Source organism: Vicia villosa, linkage group LG6 (genome assembly GCF_029867415.1).
Source record: "Vicia villosa cultivar HV-30 ecotype Madison, WI linkage group LG6, Vvil1.0, whole genome shotgun sequence".
Lineage (NCBI taxonomy): Eukaryota > Viridiplantae > Streptophyta > Magnoliopsida > Fabales > Fabaceae > Vicia > Vicia villosa.
Window position 1 is genome coordinate 124,782,682 of NC_081185.1, and position 22,536 is coordinate 124,805,217.

The window sequence follows — 22,536 nt, forward strand, 5'->3', positions numbered from 1 at the left end:
CTTCTTTTTTTAGAGAATTAAAAAGTCAAGACAAAAAAAATACAGATTAAATGGTTATACACTTACTATACTTATGGGTGGTAACTGGTAATGGACTCCCTCAAAATTTTCTTTAATTTATTTTTTACATATCTTCATCTTTGAATCCCTCTCCTTTTGATATTTAAGTAACTATATGCTTCAATGTATATATTTAATTCAACCTCTTTCCTTAAATATAAGATATATTTATAATAAAATGAAATGTGAGGAGAGTCTTATAAAAATAGATAAAAAGAAAAAGTTAAGATAGTTTTTAATAATGGATAGAGGTAGTAATATATATAAAAAACTCCTTAAAAAAAATCTGAATATTTATTTATTTGTATATATTTATTTATTTAAATATTTAATATAACATTAATAAAATATACTGAGATTCGTAAATACTTGCCACTTTCTCTGCACTACTTTTTGGTAGAAAAAAAAGAGAGAACAAAATGATGAAAAGAAAATGAAGATCCAAAAGAATGATCCATCATCACTTTCTCTTGTTTGTTTCACTTGACCAAGCTTCAATCAAAAAACAAAGAAAGAACAAATAATAATCAATCCACCAATCACAATCTCTTCTCCTCATTACTACTCCAAACACTACCACCATCATCATCACCAAATCAAAATGGGAAGTTTATTATACCAAGCATTATCATCCTCTGCACTCCTCTCCTTAGGTCTCTACCACTTCATTCTCACAACCCTAAACTACCTCAAATCTCCCCACACCTACACATCCAAACCCTACCACCCTCTCCCCTCCTCCAACCACCCCCGTCTCCGCCCAATCCAGCTCTACTTCATCATCTTCTCTCTCTCCATCGCCATCATCCACCACCTCATCCTCGCCACCGATTCCGATCCCTTAATCAAAGGCGCCACCCCCGTCCACCGCCTCACTTCTCTCCAATCCGCCTCCCTCCTTTTCCTCTTCCTAATCCTCTCCATCTCCCTCCTCCTCCCTCTCCCCCTCTCCCCCGATTTCTCCTTCTCTCTCCTCTCTCTACTCTTCCTCCTCCACTCCTCCCTCCAAACCTCCCTCTCCTCCCTCCAAAACTCCGCCCTCGAAGCCAAATGCGACTCCGTCTCCTCCAATCTCTCCGCTCTCTCCTCCTTCCTCTGTCTCCTCCTCGCTTGTTTCCCTCGTCTCTACCCCGCTGACGCCGCACTCGCCGCATCCATCTGTCTCCGAGGACTATGGGCTCTTCAGACCGGACTCTCTCTATACGCCGAAGCGTTTATCCCGGAAGGCTGTCATCGTCTCCTCGACGTCGTTAACGGCGTCGAAGGATCGACGCAGTGTGATCTCGATGAGTCTAAGTTTCGCGCGCTGGCGATTCTTGATCTGGCTTTTGTTGTTCATGTAATGCTGGTTATGATCATTGTTTTGGTTGCTTATGCTGCTGTTGCCACTACTGTTGGGACTGTTAGAAGGGTTGGATCCTATGAGGCATTGCCTACTGCTACGACTTCGCCTACGGATTCAAATCATATTCAGATGAAAGCTTTGGCTGGAACACAGGCTTGAATCTTTATCTTTCTCTTTGCTCTTATTAGGATTTTATTTTTAAACTTCATTTTTTTGAGTTTTATTTGGTTTTCGCTATTGTAGTAGGGTATAATCTGGGATTGTGAGCAGAGTTACTTACAATGTGTTGTTAATTGTTATCATCAGAAATGTAGGGACTTTGTGAATATACATCGAATGCTTATTTAATGATAATGAATGAGATCACGGTCTAGTTGCTGGCTACTTTATGATTTTTTTCTGTTAATTACTTATGTTGCATATTCCTTAAGAAGCATTTGAATGATTGATATGGAACCTGTTATCTGAGTTTTTTGTTTTCCTTTTCAACAATTGGCTTGATTGTACTTTGATATGGTGTAGTGCGTATTCTTATCTAAGATATGATTTTACTGGTTATACTGTATTGCACTTCTCTTTTTCTTGTTGGACTCGGGCAATTCATTTGCTGGACTATTTGTTTTGCATTCGCATATTATAGCTTATCTAGTTTTTGATTGGAGCTTTTGAATTTAGTTAATTGTGACTCTAAAATTTTGATAATGGCTAGATTCTCTGTCGCGTCTCACTAATATTGTCATGAGACTTAAGATTTGATTGTGTTTTTGTGGGACCTTGATTCCCTGCAGTTGGGATTATCCCATAATTACTCGTTGATGTAGCTTTGTTGTTAATCTTAGATAGTGTTGCGTAGCACCGACCTCCTAAAATGCTATAGCAGATATTGGGATAGCCGCAATTGCAAAGACTAAAACTAGCTTACAAAGTAAGCGTAAATATTCAAAAATAGAATAATACACAAAATCAAAAAGATCGTGGTACGTAATTGTTAAAGAACCTAAAGTATTGAGTAAAAAGACTTAAGCAGAGAAGAAGAATAACACAAATGAATTAAAAGTAGGAACATGAATGGAGCGATAGTTAGTGAGAGAATATATCAGAATGAAGAACATAACATTAATCTTAAAAGGGTTCAGATTGAAATTCCAATTTTAAAAAAGACAACGGTTTCAAATAATAGTTTGAGGAATCTATCCCCAAAATTGTATTAGTGGGCGCCATAGTAGTTTGGGACTGTAATTTCACCGTCATTGCTGACAGGGGCTTGCAGGCCAAAAGTGTCACGCCAAACTTGTACCCCTGCTACGCTATTGACAACAAAATTGTTTAGTCTAAGTCTTTAAATTTAAATTGGACAGTTCATAATTTGACTAGGCAAAATGGGTTCAAAACACGCAGTTAAAATGTGAACTGCTCGATAAAGGCTAGACAGTTAAGATTCACAATAGCATAAATGTGAGATTGCACCCCATCTATTTTTGCTTTTGTGGGAGGAAAAGATATGATGTGTGTTATATGTTGGTGGAGATAAAACTGTACTATCCAGTAGTGTTTGAACTTTGAAGAGCTCGTGCTCTACAGTCGTGGTTGAGCCAGCTTGGGGTATATGACTGCTTCATACAGAAAATATTGATAAATATATCCAATTTGGTGGGTAAATGAACATAATTGGAATCATGGGTTCTGTGTTCTTTAACAATCCTTTCAGATGGATAACTGTGGCTAATCTTTCATGGACTGTCAAGTTATATAAAGTGCATGGAATTAGTACATGTTTGGTTTGCATTTAAAATATACCAGACTATGGTTTCAGCAAAAGTTTGCATTTTGGTCTTTTGAAACGTCAGACCAAATACATTCTTAGTGATTTGTCCAGCTTAAGGTCATATCTGCCATTATTTTCTCTTTGGTCTTAGGTTATTCTGGAATCATATGTTGCAGTTTACTTATGTAGTAGTGGGTATCAAAGCAAGTAAAGACTCAAAAACAGTTTGAATTATTTGATTATGTACTCGTTACATGATAGAAGCATAGGTTCACACTATACAATTTATCATTATACTTTAAAACACTGGACCTCAAGCTCAAACTTATAGCTCTGTTCAATGTTTGTCCCCGACTTCTAGATGATTAATGTACAATGTAGATAATCAACCTATTCTTTCATGGTTTCGCATGTTAAATTAAGGACGAGAAATTATACACGGGTTTTGGGTTTTAGTTAAAAATATGTCTTTTGTAGTCTTGTACTCCATATTATTAATACGATGGCATGTCGATGTCTCAGGTTTTACCAAATATCATAGCTAGTAAAGGGTCACAAAAGATTTGGAAATTTGAAACGGTATATTAAACCAATGATTTTGGTTCGGTTCGGTTTTTAATAAATTGAAACGGTTCGGTTCAGTTAGAGTAAATTTTAATATGGTTTGTTTGATTTAGTTTCAATTTTCTCACGAAGTGTACCATGAACAACACTACATATGAGACATGTGTTTCTGTCCAGATCCTGATGATCACTAGGCTGCCTGTGTGATACATCTTTTCCACTGAATGCTCTGGTGTAAATTTTAATCTAAGTGTGAATCACTGTGATGCGGCAGTGCCAAGCTCTGAAAAATAATAACATTTCTTGTGGGTAGAAACTAATAATCATATCATTATCTTTAGTTTGATAAATATAAATAATATCCTCTCAAAAGAAAATTAGATTAATTTTTATTTTCTTAATATTTATTTCATACAAAAAGTCTCACAATGGTTAATTATAATGATATGATTATCACCCCTAGTGCAATTGTTCCCTCGAGTCAATGAGAACATTAGTTAAACCTATGAACAATCATACTTCTCCAAGTTTTGATATTCATGATTGTTTTCTTTTACTTTCTGATGTTGTTTTCTTGTCTTAAATATATTAATGAAAATATTTATTTTACCTACGAGAGAATAAGATGAGAAAAGTTAATTGTACAAACAAAATAGAACAATAACTAAATTTTATCCCACCTATCATTAATCTTGGGATTTTTTCAATAACTTTTCTTATAATCTTTTTGAATCTTTCTCTTTATTGAATAGTTTGTCTTCTCCATCTAATATACTCTTCTAACTAAATTTACAGGCCTTCTTTATATATTTTCAAATCATATAAGTCTATTTTTCACAATTTTCTCTATTATAGGCGATATCCCAACATTCTAATAATTTCATTTTTAATTTTATTTTGTTGAATCTTACCACACAATCCACTGCAACATCCTATCTCTGTTTCACTTATTTTATTCTTGTGCTAATACTTAACTACTCAACTATCTGTCTCGTACAAAATCGTAAATTTTACCGCAGTCCGATAAAACTTTTCCTTTAGTTTGAGTAGGACATTTGCATCACTTTATACATCTTATGTCTTTCTTCATTTCAACCCTCCAACTTAAATTTGATGGTTATTATCCCCTTTTATTTTAATAATATAAAATAACGAGAGAAAGGCGCGACAACCGATGCTATTTTAATAATTTCTAAAATAAAAGGATTAAGGTTTTAATAATTATTTCACTAGATAATATACCTCTTACAAAATCACTCGATAGATCTTCCTATCTCAGGATGCTCTTCTAATTCACTATTAGTTGTCACCAACAGAGAAGAAGACATGCCCTCCATAGTTCAGATTCCAAGAAGGATCACAAGGGAAGAATTAACTCAACTAATTCCCCTTGAATGAATAACCAACTACGAGAGACTCCATGCTGACAAAAGACCTATCCAATCTCAAGAAGCTACTTTTAGAAGATCCGTTGACAAGAGGGTCAAGACGATTTTCAAGAAGCCAGACGAAGGATCGAGCTCGATATCTCCGATCTTTCAGACAATGATGATTCAACCAATTCTCAAAGAAGACTGGTGTACTGTCTATGCTGTTACAACAGAAGGAAAACCCATATACACTGATAAAATAGATGACCACTTCATTTGAGATGTTGATCCAACAAGGTGCGACCCAGATTGTGACTGTTGGATGCACGATAATGATATTGACCGAGATATCATTCTTCCCAAGACTAAGAAAAAGGGAAGGTGTAAACCCTCCCCATCTCCCCAAAGGAGATCTGATCCAGACAATGGTCCATGGGTAGGAATTCATGGGAAAAAGAAACCTGTATGCATCTATGAGGAAGGACTTAAAATTCTTAGGAAAGAAGGGTTGTTGCCACCCGATGATCCAACTCTTATTACATGGTCACCAGCAGACTATTGTAAGCCACTACATTCTCCAGCTGTTGCTCAGCCAATTCCTTGCTTTATGTATTCCACCGTAACTCAGGAGTACGACCAGAAATTTCCAGCTTTGGAAAGAAAGATGGATCCAATCACAGGAAAAACTTCTAAGCCCTTCATTCATCCGAGTGAAGTCTAGCCTGATGGGAAACTTAAACCATTAACTCAAGCTAAAGAAGTTCTCAATTGGCAATCGGAAAATATGGTTTCTCAAAATGAAATTCTCCAAAACCTTGACAAAAAGGTATATAAAATTGCTAAAAAAATAGACGAAATTAATGAGAACCTCATAGTCTTATCCCAAAAAAATACAAAAACATTACAGAATCCTGAAAGCCCAAGTATCCCAGCTAGATCGAGATTTGCGACAGATGTTAGAAGAAAGAACTTTTGGCAAAACATTTGACCAAAAGGAAAGAGAAATCAGAAGTCTACAAGGCCAAGTAAAAGAGATAGATGATTTCTTAAGAGCCTCTCATAAAGGAAAGCCCAAGCCAGTTGAAAACTCGTTCTTTAACCCTCCTGCTTTTTTCAAAAAACTAGAAAGGCCTTCTCCTTTCTACCCCGCCTATATTTCTCCATCTCCAGACCAAGCCAAATACATACCTACAACCTACAGACCAAAATCTGCCAGAATTACCACTAACTCAACCTTCAAGACAAAGGGGAAAGCTACCTGCTTGAGGACTAAACCAAATGGCGGTCCTTGGTTCACCTTTGGTGATATACCACCGAGCCGTTGAAGAAAGAGACTGCTTGAATTTGGAGCCTGGCTTGACACCCAAATGATGAAAACAAGTGCGGACAGCTATAAAAATCTCTTCTTTCTCCCTCAAAGCTTTAGAGGAAGAATCTTATTTTGAAGAAGAGACTCCTGAAGAAACCCTAGTCCCTGAAAGGACTAAACCAAATGGCGGTCCTTGGTTCACCTTTGGTGATATACCACCGAGCCGTTGAAGAAAGAGACTACTTGAATTTGGAGCCTGGCTTGACACCCAAATGATGAAAACAAGTGCGGACAGCTATAAGATCATTGAAGAATTTTGTTGAAGAATGACAGGCACTATGAAAGAATGGTATCACAATCTTGGAGCTTTCAAACAAGATGAGTTACATCGTCTAGAGACTACAACTAATGTTCTTGGAGTTCTTCACCGAGAATTTATCGGTGACATGGAGATATTTAATAGGAAAAACAGACAAGAATTCTTTGAGATGAAGTGTTGTTCTCTCAAAACAAAGGATCTCGACAAATATTATCACAGGATGGCACAGAGGTATTACGTCCTTAATGGATACAATGACCCTAGTCTCAAGAATACCTATGTATCCTCCCTACCACAAGAACTCCAGCCAGAAATTCATAGGATGTTAGCCATAGCTCAAAAGGATATTAAAACCATGAGTCTTTGACAGATTCACCAGGTGACGTTAGAAGCACTTGAAAAGCTTTGTAGTTTTCATCACCAATTTTCAGAAGTGATAGAACAGAAGTCAAAGTTCACCCAAGCATGTAAGAAGCCCTACCTGGAGATTAAATGTGAAGACAAAAGGTGTAGTTGTACAACAAAAAAGAAATATAAGAAACACATCAAATCTCACAGGACCTTCAAGGGAAAGAAAAGAAAGGATGTGAAGTTCTTTAGAAGAAAGCCTTTCAGAGGAAAAGGGAAAAATCATAGATGTTTTATCTGTGGGAGAAAGGGGCATTTCTCTAAAGAATGTCCTAATAATACCCATAAAGCTGCAAAACTGATTAACTCTCTTCAGCCTCTAGAAGGAGATTTGGAATCTTTATACTTTGAACAAAGCTCGGCTGATGAAGAATCGGTCTTTGCCCTTCAAGACTCTTCGTCTGATGAAGCATCATTTTCAGAGTCAAAAGATGACAAATATCTCCTTGTTTACTCCTTGAAAGAGATAAGCAGTTCCCTTCCTACTACACCACTTCCTTGTGTTGAAGTTCATGTCCTTGCAACAAAGTATTCTCGTCCGAAGAAGGTTATAGCTTATATGGACACTGGAGCTCAAATTACAATGATGAATCCCAACATTCTCCCAACAGAATCATGGGAGACACATGCCGCATACTTTGTAGCAGCAGATGGAAAAGTTTTCAAGACAAACTTAATGACCAAGGAAAAAATAGGAATCAAATTTTTCCCGGACTGCATAGTCTGGACCAAGGTCATTGGCAGTAATCTCCCTAACAAAGATATTGTGGTAGGAATGGATGTCTACTCAGCAGCAAGTAAACTTTAGACTCTCCCCACCGGAATCAAATTCAAATCCTATTCTGGGATATTGAAGCTATATTCACTGTCTAAGATTCCTGCTGGCTATGAAGAAATCAAGACCAAGCTTCTCAAACTATGTGCAGATAGCCATGAAAAATTCCAACATCCAAAACCTCTATGGAAGAATAAAGACTTCTTCGTTCAACTTCCCTTCAAGCTCAATGAAGATGTTAATCCAACCAAGGCCACTCATCCTGGAATGAGTCCTTCAGATTAAAAATTAGCTAGGGAAGAATGCAACCAGCTGCTCAAACAAGGCTTCATAGAACCCACCAAATCAGAATGGGCTTGCCAAGCATTCTATGTAGAAAACAGGTCTGAAAAGTTGAGGGGAAAAAAGAGGCTAGTAATTGATTACAAACCTCTAAATCATTTTCTCAAGGATGATAAATTTCCCATTCCAAAGGCATCATCCTTAAACATTTTCATCAAAGATGCTCATATTTATTCTAAGTTCGGCCTTAAGTCAGGATTTTGGCAATTGGGTATTAATCCCGAGGATCGTTAGAAGACGGCGTTTTGCATTCCTAACGCTCAGTACCAGTGGACTGTGTTACCATTTGGGCTTAAGGTAGCACCATCACTTTTTCAAAAGGCCATGACTAGAATTTTTGAGTCCATCCTCAACAATATCCTCATCTATATTGATGATGTGCTTTTATTCTCAAAAGATAAAAAAAACCCATAAACAATTATTGTGCCAATTTCTTCAAATAGCCCAACAACATGGAATGATGCTCCCTGAAAAGAAAAGTCAATTAGGACAGACAAAAATTGATTTTTTAGGCATGCACTTCTCCCAAGGGAAATACCAACCCCAACCTCATTTTGCTCAAGAATTGTTAAACTTTCATGATGAAAATCTCACAGTCAAACAAATCCAACAATTTCTTGAAATAATTAATTATATCCGGGATTTCCTGCCGAAACTGGCGAGGTACACTAGTCCTCTATCCCAAATGCTGAAGAAAAAACCTCCACCGTGGGGAACACAACAAACTGAGGCGGTGAACGCTTTAAAGAAGATCGCACAAACTCCTCTTGCACTGAAAAATCCCTGGAAATGGCAAAAGAATTCTACAGACTGATGCCAGTGATTACTATTGGGGAGCAGTTCTGATAGAAGAACTCGAAGGGAAAATATACTATTGTGGTCATATGCCAGTGGCCAAATCAAAGAAGTTTAAAAACATTATCACACCACCTACAAAGAAGACCTCGCAGTAAAAATGGGAATCCAAAAGTTTGACTTCCACCTGAGAGGCTACCAATTTGAAGTCCAGATGGACAATTCTTCATCCTCTAAGATCCTTGAATTCAAAAATAAGATGCCCCCGGATCCTCAAACTCTCAGGCTCAAAGATTGGTTTTCCAGATATGATTTCACTGTAAAACATATCAAAGGAACCCAGTACGTAATCCCTGATCTACTATCTCGACCCATGAAACCCATCCAAATCATCACGGCCAAGCACACTTTCCCTCTAATTCTTATGGTCAAACCACTACCAACCCGTGCATCCACAATAAAGAATCTTCCTCCAGGAATAACAATGTCTTCTTCACCGTCTCAGCTCAAACAGTATGTCAGGAACAATCTCTTTTATTACATGACAAAGATCATAAGGAATAAACTGCCAGATCATAGCCCTTATTTCCCAAATACACCTTTTCTCCTACCAATCTTGATAAACCCTAATACTAAATTCACAAAGAATCATTTGTGGTATATCTGGTGTGCCACCTGTTTGTATTATATGCCTGTTCTCATTCCCACTGAGGCCATGTATCAACACATAATGGACCCTAAGAAACACAAGTCTTTGATTTGGACTACTCTTGAATGGTACTCTCCATTACAATGGTGGAGAGATCAATTAAAACCAGTCATGGACGAGGTCACAGAACGAAGATTATCTTCAAAAGATATTGGCAAACTCAAGTCTGTTTTCTTTCTACACGGGCCCTATATGACAGATCCTACAACAAAGCTGCTTAATTACAAGAGTTATGTTCACATATGGGAAACCATTGATGAATATCCTCCCAGTCTAAAAGTCACAAGGGAATTATTAGAGTATGTTAACTGCATCAATCTCTATGATCCAAAAAGTTACGATAATACTTCAACTTTCATACATCATGAAAAGTTTAAAAAACCAAAAATTGGAGAAAGCTCGGCCCAAGCTACACAGGAAAAACCAGATTCGCCAATGGAAGCTAAATTCTCTGAAGGTCGGGTGTTAGAAGCTAATACGAGATTAGCGGATCACACTTACATGATGGATGACATCTGACTGAGTGAGTCATCTCGATATGGAGACTGTTTTTCTGATGGAAATTTATCCGATCAGAATATGTTCCCCTCTCATGAATCCATTTTCAAAGACTAAATGGACAAGTGTCCATTAAAGATCACAATAAATGAACAAGTGTCCTTCAAAAATCTCTAGCATGTTCATGAATAGTAACTTTTGTCTTTTTGTATAATAAAACTACAATAATGTAATCCATAAGGGATAAGTGTGTCGTAAAAGGCATTCATATAATTTAGAATGTCATGTTTGTGAATAGTGTTGCTTTTGTCCTATTTGCCCTTCTTGACTATAAAAGGAGCACTCTTGTAACATATTTTCATCAAGAAATCACAAATAAATTCTCTTGTGTGCTTAAGAAAAAATATGTTCTAAAAATCTTTTCTTTCTCCCTCAAAGCTTTAGTTATTATATTCATATCATAATTCCCCCATAGATGGAAGCATGCTCTACACCTGCCTCTTAATGAGGATCTTGTGTATCAGAAAACATCTAACTATTGATCCATACTACGGTCCTTGTTGTTATGGAAGTTCAATTTTAATTGTTAGTCTATATTATGCCTATGGTTGACTTTTGATGCCTCTTAATGAGGATCTTGTGTATCAAAAAACATCTAACTATTGATCTATACTACGGTCCTTGTTGTTATGGAAGTTCAATTTTAATTGTTAGTCTATATTATGCCTATGGTTGACTTTTGATGACGAAACAGTTAAAGCTGTGTTTCATGATATGTAAGGGGAGACTCCCCTTGTAAGGGTACAAGTAAATGCTTCAAATATTTTTTTTTTCATTTCAGTGAACACTTCCACCTTGTAGAAAATCATTTTTCATTGCCTCTAATCATGTTGAAAATCATTTTTCATTGCCTCTAATCATGTTTTGCTAACACAATTTTTTGTATCAACAATCGATAATAGATATCAACACTCAAACCCTAATGACATGTTATCAGCAGTTGACATGAAAATTGATAATGGGCATCAACATTTGAATAAAACGCAATATCAACGTTTGAATAACGACACAGTATCAACATTTGAATTGTCGCACTATCAACAGAATAATACAAAACCGTTTGTTCAAATGTACAATTGTCATGAGTAGTATGCAGAATCAAATCATGTTAATACATAATGAATCATACCGATTTTATTAGAACGCCTCAATTTTGATTTTATTAGAACGCCTCAATTCCAATAGTGTATATCGGATTCACATTAATTGAAAGGAGACAACACATATTTCTTAAACATATAAATGTGTCATTTTAACAGATTCATTTTTTTAACAAACATGACAACATACGATTCACAATCATCTAAAAGCATGTAGTCACCAATGACCAATCCATGGTTTTGTAAGTCACTTTGTTACCAAGTCACTTTGTTACCACTTAACGGAAATTGCGAGTAAACAAAGAAAACGCAACAGATAAAATACAAAAGTTTGCTTTGTGATGAATCCTTTACAAATGGTCACGAGTCAAAGATTGATTGATTGATTACATCTTGTCGCGTGGAACCGTTGATTGTCTAAATTGATTGATCACAAGTGCTAGACAAATGACAACACACCTACCTAGTCCACACGAACAAAACCTGCAATACGTGAGTCTTCTATCTAAAATGCTAGTTGTGAATGAACAGAAGCCTAGGAGAAAACATACTCATAATCCATAATCCTAGTGGGTAGAGTTTTGAGAACACAAGAATGATTGACCATCACTTGTAGAAGGGTTCGATTTATAGAACATTTATATGCACCATAGCTTACGACGAATTATGTTTTTGTAACCAACGATAGTGTTTCGTAAGAATTCACCATCGATTCATGAATGAATCATATTCATTAATTTAACTTCTTATTTATTTGTCCTTATGTGTATGTAGGCTCTAATAACTTGACATGAAAATAACATGGACGAAGTAGTTTCATCTTGACCCAAAAGATATTTTGTTCTGATGACTACAATCGGCACAAAGACAATGGCTTCACTAAACTTAATAACTACCAATCTAGTGACAATAGAATTTCAACGCGAACATAGCACACGAATAAGAACTCACAAATTCATTTTGCATCAGAGGAGCACATAAATAAGAACTCACCTTGCAACAGCTGTATTGAGCAAAACGATATATTCCATCTTTTATTTAAGTCTTTAACGATCTCACTATTTTCTTGATCAAAACCTACCATGTCTTTATCATGCAAAAGAATCTTGTAGAAGACAAAGAGGCTTTACCATCAAAACCTACCATGTCTTTAGCATGCAAAAGAATCTTTTAGAAGACAAAGAGGCTTTACCTTTGTGTGCTGACGTAAGGCAACAAGGTTATGCATGCACTATAAACAGTCATAACATACAGTACTCACTGCGTGATCAACTGAGCCAATGTCCGATTCAACATTTAGAATTCAGTTCCACAAGTTAGTTGATAAAAAGATTGTATATAAACACTTTCTTCAGTTGTAAATGCATTCTGAAAAGTTGAATACATAATTGATATTCAATTTCTCTCAAATTCCTGTAACTGAACGAGAGAGAATCATTTCTCTCAAGTTCCTATTCTAGACTTGTTTCACAAACTACCGACTGTAACTTCTCTTATAAGAAATACAATCTCAGGACCTGTTTCACAAAGTACATTACAATCGGTGCTTGCTTGGCAAAGAATGTTAACCATAATCTTGAACTAACATTGCAGAGCCCTCAATAAAGAGGACTCTTCCAAAAACTAGCGCATGCCGCTAAAAGTGACGCTGACACGGTATTCTTTAGTAAAAGGCGAAAGAATAGTTCGCTAAGTCATCATCACACGGCTTCGTGATTGTTAAATGAGGAGGTCCTTTCATTTTATATGCGATTAGCTTAGTTTTTTAACGCATTAGACAATGTGGGACTTTAGTCAGATACCCACTCATTTGACCTCTGCCTTTTCTACCTTCTACGATGAATAAACAAATGAAGCTTTCGTTGGAAAGTCTTTGGAAGACAAAGACAGCGTTGATAGAATCGTGAAGGACGGGTCTTGGATAAGCTGACGACAATATAAATCCTAACCCGAAGCTAATCTAATCTAACACCTTTACATGATCCAGTGTCTTAAAACATTCTTCCAATAATTGAAAATAACAAGGATAAATTAGTTTCATCTTGACCCAAAAGAAATGTTGTTCAGATGACAACATTAATGTAAAGACAATGGCTTCACTAAATTTAATAACTAAAAATTCAATCTAGCAACAACTGAATTTCAATGCAAAAGTAGAAGATGAAACAACATGAATAAGAACTCACCTTGCAAGTTGCAACAAAAGAATTGTATTGAACTAATTGATCTATTCCCTCTTTTGTTCAAGCATATAGGGTGTACAGACCGAGCTAAAAAGCAACAGTTTCTGTGGGAAGGAGACAACTCAATAAGGATAACTTTGTCTTTGTTTATTGAAATTGAGAGTGCAATATCAGTATGTCAAACTGCTTGTAAACAACATACACTTGAATCATCATTTAGATATGCACAATCAGTAAAGATAGAACCTAACACATATTAGAAGCATTTTTATATAAATAAATCCCAAAGCAGGAGTTAAAAAACGATTATATTACTTGAATGTGATTATTGTGTCCTTGAATTCTAAGGAGACGAGAACATAAGTTTAGTGGATGAATCACGACGTGTGATTAGCGTCTAGGATGTTCACCATGTTGCGATTAATGGAAATATCTTCAAGACATAATGACGGAAGTACTGTTACAGATTCTCTCCCTAAAAAACTAAGTATGCGGACAGTAGTTGACAATTAGCTTTGTTTCAAAATAATCCTTAAAAACTCAATTATGAGGGGCTGCGCGAACGCAAGCCCCCACAGCAACAAATTATGATGTAGGCTCCACCACTTGGGTAGACCTTAGGCTAGCGCCCCTCCTGAGTGCAATGGAGGTCACTAGCCTAGGCCATGGGCCTTCATGATCACCCATTGACCCCATCCAGGTAAGTAACTTATAATGAATCACACACTTCTATTTTATACTTGATGCTCCATACTATTCTCTCTAACAATTCCGATGCGGGACTATGATAACACGAGACAATTTAAGTATCAGCGTCGGCATTCTTTTTGTGAAAGATACTCATCACTGTCCTGTTTTTCAGTACAGTTACTTACATGTATAATTTTGCTCTCATTATGAAATTAACTGAGATCCAATCTTATCTTTCATATCAATCTTTATTTGTTTCAAGTTAATGTTTTTAGTCTGGAAAAAGTAGTCGAAGAGAAAACCAAGCAGTTCTGGGAGTTGAAGATTTTTTTGTGGCTTGATGAGAATGAAGTAAATTCAAAAAATTTGGTACTGGTTTAATGACCGGGCTATTTTACTACTCTGGTCCTATTTATAAGAAAGAGTTAGCTTTTTAGATTCATTGGATAATCAATATATCTAATTTATATATTGTCCAAATACATTAGTTATTCAATGAATTTAAAAGGCAAACTTTTTCTTATATATAGGACCAAAGGAAGTACTTCTTAGAACAAATATTAAAATTGAACTTAATTTATAGGACTTTACCCCCTAAGAGTAGGTTTGGAGATAATTTTTAACCAACAATAGACATGCCTCGGTTAGAATCTCACTAGCAGTGTCATTGCCCCAAGCGCAAAGACAAGCAAATATTTAAAGCAAAAAATAGTATTATAGTAGTAAAAAAATCCAGTCACCAAACCAGTACCAAATTTTTTGAATTTACTTCCTTCTAATCCAGCCACATATTGACAATCTTCAACTCCCAACAAAAAATATTATAAGCAACTTATCCAGCTACTTGGTCTCTTTAGTTTTACAGTACATTTCCCACTCCCAGTTGCAGTTATATACACGACAGAGTGCCTAGCTACAGATACTCTCAGATTCATACAGTGAAAATTTAGCCGAAGAGTGATAACCCTTCTAAGGTGCATACAGTGAAAATTTAACCGAAGAGTGATAACCTGGTTTCATCTAAAAGGAGATAGTTTAGATTTCCATCGGGTGTAGGAGCAGAACTAGAATTAAGTATAATTCTAAAAGTCAATTGTGGAGAAACCTTATATTTCTTAAATTTTTAGTCATGCCTAATAAAAGGTTGTATATAAACACTTTCTTAAGTTGTAATATGCATTTTAAAAAGCTGAATAGATAATTGATATTCAGTGTCAATTTCTCTCTCAAATTTCTTCCAATTTTATCCTCTATCTGGTTCAGTTTCATTCACTAAGTACAGATGTTGCCTCACAGTGATCTCCACACAAGGTATCAAATCTGTTTCGTATTATTATGTAGTCGGATAATTAGATTTATGGATTTTCGATAGTGGAACTACTTTCCACATATGCTCTACTTTGGACATATTTTCTACATATAAAACGACAAATTCAATACACGTTAAATTACCTGATGGTAATAAGACCACAGCAGAATTTTGTAGTTAAGTGCATCTCACTGACTCTATTGTCTTAATTGATGTTTCTATATCGAAATTGGCAAAAGATTCTGCATATATTGCAACTGAGCTCTTGTGTTTTTGATTCAGTTAACAAAAGTTTGTTTATTAATTCCTTTGTGAGTTTATATTTATTCTGCATATGTTGCAACTGAGATTCTGTAGTTTTATACTTTTATTCTTTTTCGGCTTCAGTTGATCTAAATTTGCCTTTTGAGGCCACTATGTAAGTTTCTTGTAATGAAACATGTTAGTAGCATGGAAAAATTGCATAGAAACTTCTTTTTGTTGGTATACGGAGACTAATCCTTGAACCGTGTAGAACATATCAAGCTTAAGCAACTGAGCCACTGTCGAACATATCAGGATTAGAATTCAGTTCCAATTAGGTTCTTACAACTGTAGAATTCAGTTCCAATTAGGTTCTTACAACTGGGCCGAACATATCATCAAGATTAGAAATCAGTTCCGATTAGGTTCTTACAACTGGGCAGACTCCGCACTTGTGGTTAAAATTTAGTTCTACAAGTTAGTTGAGAACAAGCTTGTATATAAACACTTTGTTTAGTTTCATTCACTAATATAGTATAAAAGCTCAGAATAGCACTGAGCTGTGCTTGTTAATGGCCACAATCATAACATGGAACCTACTGATCCTACATAAAATCCATAATGCCAGCATCCCGCTAATTATGAGGCATGGCAAAGAATGTGAACTAGAATCTTGAACTAACATTGCAGAGCCCTCAATAAAGAGGACTCTTCCAAAGACTAGCGCATGCCGCAAATTGTAACGCTGACACGGTATTCTTTAGTAAAAGGCGAAAGAATAGTTCGCTATGTCATCATCACACGGCTTCGTGACTATCGTATGTAGAGGTCTTTTCATTTTATAGGTGATCAGCTATGTTTTTTAATGCAATAGACAATGTGGAACTTTAGTCAGATACCCACTCATTTGACCTCTACCTTTTCTACCCTCTCCAATGAATAGACATATGAAGCTTTCATTGGAAACTCTTTGGAAGACAAAGACAGAGTTGATAGAATCGTGAAGGACGGGTCTCGGATAAGCCGGTGACTATAAATCCTGACCCAAAACTAATCTAACACCTATATATGATCTAGTGTCTTACAACATTCGTCCAAACATAGACATAAAAATAACAGGGACAAATTAGTTTCATCTAGAGACCCAAGAGATACATTGTTTCGATGAAAACATCAACACAAAGACAATGGCTTCACCATATTTAATAACTAAAAATTCAATCTAGAAACAGTTGCATTTCAACGCAAATATAGAAGATGAAACAACATGAATAAGAACTCACCTTGCAACAAACGAATTGTATGGAGCTAATCGATCTATTCCATCATTTGTTTAAGCATATATATATAGGGTGCACAGACCGAGCTACAGCCAAACATCAGATTTCACTTGGAGAATAAAAAGCAACAGCTTCTGTGGGAAGGAGACAACTCAATAAACGTAACACCATGATAGGGAGCTTAATAGAATAATTTATTATTAGTTTTATTAGTATTTTGATGTATTAGAGGAAATTATATTTTCTAGAATATTCTTAAGATATTTTGGGCTTTTAAATAGCTTTTGGGCTTTTAGTTATTTATCCATTAGGAGTACTATATATGTAGTGTCTATGACACATTAAAGAATATCAAAGAAAAGAAATCAAAGTTTATCTTTATCTTTTATTTACTTTTAGTGTTCTTCCCCTTTTAGTGTAGAAAACTCTAATTTCATATTCTTGGTAGGAATAGCTTCCTATCACACCACCAGAGCTGCTTTTTATGGTATCAAAATCTGGAAAAATTACAAGACTTATTTGAAAAAAAAAAATTATATAAATAAATCCCAAGCAAGAGTTATATAAAAAACAATCATATTACTTGATCGTGATCTGTACTATAGGCTCATACTATTGTGTCCTTGAATTCTAAGGAGATGAGAACATAAGTCTGGTGGATGAATCATGACCGTGTGATGAGAGTATGATTAACGCCAAGAATGGTCTCCATGTTGTGGGCATCATCTTCAGCTGTAGATGATGGTTCTCAGTTGGTTCTACTCACCTAGCCAGCATTTGGGTCCTTTCAATGGAAATTTCCTTAGGACGCAAAAACAGTGTTTATGGAACTGTGAAGGATGTGTCCAGGATTAACTGATGGCTTTATAAATTCTGACTGGAATTACTGTTACGGATTCTCTACCTAAAAAAATAAGAATCATTGTGGATAGTAGTTGACAACTAGCTTAGCTCACTAAATTTGTAGGACTTTACCTCTAATAAGGGGTTTAGAAATAGTTTTCAACCTGCAATAGACGTGCCTCGGTTAGAATCTCACTAGCTGCGTCGGTGTCCCAAGCCCAGACAAGCAAATATTTACAGCAAAACATAATATTATAGTAAAAAAAATCCAATCACTAAACCAGTACCAAAGTTCTTGAATTTTACTGCCTTCTAATCCAGCCACATATTGACAATCTTCAACTCCCAACAGAAAATACAAAATGCAAGCAACTTATCCAGCTACTTGATCTCTGTAGTTTCTCAATACATTTTCAAAGTATAATTCTGAACGTCAGTCAATCGCAACTGAAACCAAAAAACATAACATAATAGTAAGCAAAATAAGCAAAGAGAATTCAAAGATAAAAATCAAATCAAATGATAAAACAAAACTAAAATTCAACACAAATGATCAAATCTAAATGAGAGCCAAATATAGACAAACTTGAACTAAGATTGCAGAGCCCTCAATCAGGAGGACTCTTCCAAAAACTATCGTATGCCGCTAAATGTGACGCTGACACGGTATTCTTTAGTAAAAGGCGAAAGAATAGTTCGCTATGTCATCATCACACGGCTCCGTGAATGTTTGAAATAGAGGTCCTTTCATTATGTATGTGAGCAGCTTAGCTTGTTTTATGCATTAGACAATGTGGGACTTCCGTTACAGACCCCCTCAATTTACCCTACTTTTTCAATATTTGAAGACCCTTTCAGTGGAAAATTCTTTGGGAGACAAAGACAGTGTTGATGGAATCGTGAAGGACGAGTGCAAGATAAGCTGATAACTTTATAGATCCTGACCGAAGCTAATCTAACCTTTCTTCGGCCAAATATTGACATGAAAATAACATGGCCAAAGTAGTTTCATGTTGACCCAAGAGACAAACGATACCCCACCAGGATGCTTAAGCATACATAGTATACAGACTGAGCCACCCAACTCAGCATTCGTAGTTAGAATTCAGTTTCACAAGTTAGTTGATAACAAGCATGTTATATAAACACTTTCTTCCGTTGTAACTTGCAATATGTGTTTTGAAAAGTTGATTGCATAATCAATCTTCAATGTCAATTTATCTCTCAAATTCCTTTCAATTTGATCCTCTAGACAAAATCCATAATACAAGAATCCTGCTAAAGCGAATTATTTTCAATCCTACCTATAAGGCTTGGCAAAGAATGTGAAATATAAAATTGCAAAGACTTGCAAAGAATGTGAAATACAAAATTGAACTAAAATTGCCGAGCCCTCAAAAAAGAGGACTCTTCCAAAAACTAGCGCATGCCGCTAAATATGATGCTGACACGGTATTCTTTAGTAAAAGGCGAAAGAATAGTTCGCTTTGTCATCATCACACAGGGACTAATTATATGATCCAGTGTCATCATACAACATTCGTCTAAACATTGACATGAAAAATGACATGGACTAATTAATTTCATCTTGACCCAAAAGATATATATTGTTCTGGTGACAACATCAACCCAAAGACAATGGCTTCAGCAAATTTAATAGCTAAAAATTCAATCTAGCAACAATTGAATTTCAACATAACATAGCAGATGAAACAACATGAATAAGAACTCACCTTATCATCAATTGGATTTTTTCCTCAATCGAAAAGGTTCACCGCAAGAATCTGGCCCATTAACCAAACACTCATTCATGTCATACACGTAAACGAAAGTCCAAGTACAGTTATGGATTCTCTTCCTAAAAAATTAGGTATCATGTTGACAGTAGTTGACAACTAGCTTAACTCACTCACCAGCTATTCACAGCCTAAATTTCAAACTGCTTGTAAACAGAAGAAAGACATTCAAATAAGTCAAACTCAAAACAGGAAACAAAAACAGAGTTATATTAATCTTTATATTGTTACAGCTTAAAATATAAAATATGGAAAAAGTAGTGTAAGAGAAAACTAAGATGAAAATTGAACTAAATTTGTAGGACTTTACCCCAAAGGGAGTCCTTTCAAAAATTCTCAAAGGCTCAAGTTGAACTCAAGCCTAAGAGGGGGTTTGGAAATAGTTTTCAACCAGCAATAGACGCGCCTCGGTTAGAACCTCATTAGCTGCGTCATTGCCCCAAGCGCAAAGATACTTTTTAATAAACAGTAAACCTCGTTTTATATATCTTGAAAGTCATCAAATTTCTCTCATTAGCAATGTGGGACTGGGAAATTTTGCTTGCAAAGTCTCCACTCGACATTCTTTTCCTTAAACAACAAACCTGGGTGGGGGGAATTTTGGCAACAACTGATACATGCAAAAAAATAAAGTTGAGAGAGATTTAACATATTCAAAAACTTTCTACATTGGGTTTGTATACACTGATTGTGAATATAGCAAACATGGAATTGCATAAACTACCATCACCAGAACACTAGTAATCAACAGATAACAAATCATTATAATCAATAAATCAAGACAACAATGGTCTATGAAGTTATACACCTTATTTTGTAATAATCAGATAGTGCTTTGATTATGATTTTCAAAGTCCAAGAAAACGCTGCTCCGAAATGATTCCCGAATAAAAACGCCCAAAAAATCAGAAAGAAATAGATTTTTTTGAGAAGGGAATGAGATTTGTTTACCTTGCTTCACAAAGAAAACATGGAAGAATCTTGTAGCTTCGCGCTCCATATTGCCTTTTCTATTTATTTTTTCCCTCTATTTGTTGGTTTCGTAAAGTGTTTTACTATTTTCGTTTGTGATTTACCACTTGCCACGTAGTAACTATATTCAAAACAACAATGATTTTAATATTGTTACTTATGATCCTTATATTGAAATTATATAATATATAAATATATTTTATGAAATTGATTTGAGTAAAAGTGTTTTGGATTACAACGTTTAAAACATATATTCAATATCATGCTATTATTTAATTTGAGGTTTTGAGAGGAGCATAGTCTCAAGACGTAAGACTTCACCAGTAGGTCACACACCTATTGGTTTATTAGACTTTGTATCTTTAAACCCATGCATTCTTAGACCATGGCAATGGATTTGAACCGGACGGAGCATGAAAGATCAAGTAAAAAAGTCTTTTAAGAAATTAAACTCTAATGACTACAAAATATGCATCCATAAGTGGAGTGTGTGCTTATTTTGATTCATCTTTTAATCATTTTAGTTCATGTGATTCATCAATGGTGCTGTTTAGTATATCCCATGTAGTGATCATACATTTACGCAAATTTAAAATGTCATTAATATAGTTTGTATTCTAATATCCAAGCACATTCATTTTACATCAAAATTACTTGATGATTGAGATACATCCATTTTTGTTAAAAATATGTTTGAAGTTTAATCTCCGACCAAAGTCTGACTATTAATATCCGAAATTTCAAGTATGAAAATGAATTTGGTTGTCACTTTACATTTGCATGTACATCATGTTAGAACATATTTGGTTCTACATCTTCGAAAGAGTTTTGATGATAACAAACTCATAATTTTCAATAAGAACAAATATGCACTCTAATCGTATTGTTTAAATTGCAGAAGTTCTGAAGAATGTAAAAGTGATTTCTCAGAACCAGAAGGCTGCATTGAGAGAAATTTACAAGAATAAGAAGTTATGGACGTTGAGAGAAGTATACAGGCACAAGAAGTTCTAGAGATCAAAGTAAGTTTACAAGAACAAGAAGTTCTGAAGACAAATGAGAAGGTCATAAAATCTGTTATTTAAAACGATTCAAGCACCAACAAAAGCTGCAAAGAAATCTCTGATGATCAGAAGATCTAACGTTACAATCGTCAAATACAAGATCATCTCGTAACGGTTGAAAATTAATTACAGCGGGCAGAATCTTTATTTTTGGAAACAACATTAATCAACAATTCATCAAACATTCCAAAACAAGAAAAGTTGTCTCTCAACGGATCAAAAAGTTCACACTATATAAAGAGGACATCGATGAAGAAAAAGATAACTTACGCACGCACGAGTTCAAGAGCTCTAAATTTTCATTATCATTTTATTGTATTCATATTTATATATTGCGCTTAAAATTATGTACACATCACAGTTGTGATATAGCTTATTATAAGCAATTCTTTAAACACAAAGTTGTAATCGTATAAGTGTTACCTTAAGAAAACCGGATTGTGGTTGTTCTTGAGAAGACTTAAACAGTAGTTTAAGTGATTTTGTAGTCATCGTTTTGATTAGTGGATTAAGACCTCGTAAGAGAGAGGCGAAATCATCTTAATAGGATGGAGTGGAGTAGTTTGAGTTCAAATGAATCAGGATAACCAAATGTGTCATAAGTTTTTAATTTGTTCAAAAATCCAATCCAACCCCCCTTATTGTGTTTTTCGTTTCTTCGTATCACTCTTCATGTTTTTCATGATCATGACACATTTTTTCTTAAAAATCCCATAATATTCTCCTTCCATTTGTCC

At 35.4% G+C, this 22,536-nt stretch overlaps 1 protein-coding gene, 1 long non-coding RNA gene, 6 other non-coding genes and 2 pseudogenes across 14 annotated transcripts; 1 reads left to right on the top strand and 9 right to left on the bottom strand.

The window, feature by feature from the left end:
- The first annotated feature begins 452 nt into the window (after positions 1-452).
- LOC131609859 (uncharacterized) lies at positions 453-1,789 on the top strand. Its single transcript, XM_058881675.1, has one exon. The coding sequence runs from the start codon at positions 662-664 to the stop codon at positions 1,562-1,564; it is 903 nt and encodes a 300-aa protein (XP_058737658.1). The 5' UTR covers positions 453-661; the 3' UTR covers positions 1,565-1,789.
- An 11,223-nt stretch (positions 1,790-13,012) lies between these two features.
- LOC131615273 (U5 spliceosomal RNA) lies at positions 13,013-13,129 on the bottom strand. The gene has a single exon (XR_009287697.1). It is a non-coding gene; the product is annotated as a U5 spliceosomal RNA (small nuclear RNA).
- Positions 13,130-14,146: 1,017 nt separating this feature from the next.
- On the bottom strand, positions 14,147-20,839 carry LOC131609861 (uncharacterized). Of its 7 annotated transcripts, none has more exons than XR_009286337.1 (3): positions 20,715-20,839; positions 19,701-20,373; positions 14,147-18,414 (listed from the first exon to the last, which is right to left on the bottom strand). It is a non-coding gene; the product is annotated as an uncharacterized LOC131609861 (long non-coding RNA). The 7 variants fall into 7 exon arrangements; XR_009286341.1 differs by having other exon boundaries at positions 19,701-19,906; positions 20,715-20,834; XR_009286338.1 differs by lacking the exon at positions 20,715-20,839 and adding an exon at positions 20,572-20,710.
- On the bottom strand, positions 14,150-14,310 carry LOC131615262 (U1 spliceosomal RNA). The gene has a single exon (XR_009287689.1). It is a non-coding gene; the product is annotated as a U1 spliceosomal RNA (small nuclear RNA).
- Positions 14,812-14,978, bottom strand: LOC131615269 (U4 spliceosomal RNA; annotated as a pseudogene).
- On the bottom strand, positions 16,535-16,651 carry LOC131615274 (U5 spliceosomal RNA). Its single transcript, XR_009287698.1, has one exon. It is a non-coding gene; the product is annotated as a U5 spliceosomal RNA (small nuclear RNA).
- LOC131615270 (U4 spliceosomal RNA) lies at positions 18,072-18,193 on the bottom strand (annotated as a pseudogene).
- LOC131615271 (U5 spliceosomal RNA) lies at positions 18,571-18,687 on the bottom strand. The gene has a single exon (XR_009287695.1). It is a non-coding gene; the product is annotated as a U5 spliceosomal RNA (small nuclear RNA).
- LOC131615272 (U5 spliceosomal RNA) lies at positions 19,357-19,473 on the bottom strand. Its single transcript, XR_009287696.1, has one exon. It is a non-coding gene; the product is annotated as a U5 spliceosomal RNA (small nuclear RNA).
- LOC131615267 (U4 spliceosomal RNA) lies at positions 20,066-20,216 on the bottom strand. Its single transcript, XR_009287694.1, has one exon. It is a non-coding gene; the product is annotated as a U4 spliceosomal RNA (small nuclear RNA).
- Positions 20,840-22,536: the final 1,697 nt, after the last annotated feature.

Bases quoted from the DNA above. Each gene is read 5' to 3' on its own strand.
- LOC131609859 (XM_058881675.1), top strand. From the start codon at position 662: ATGGGAAGTTTATTATACCAAGCATTATCATCCTCTGCACTCCTCTCC.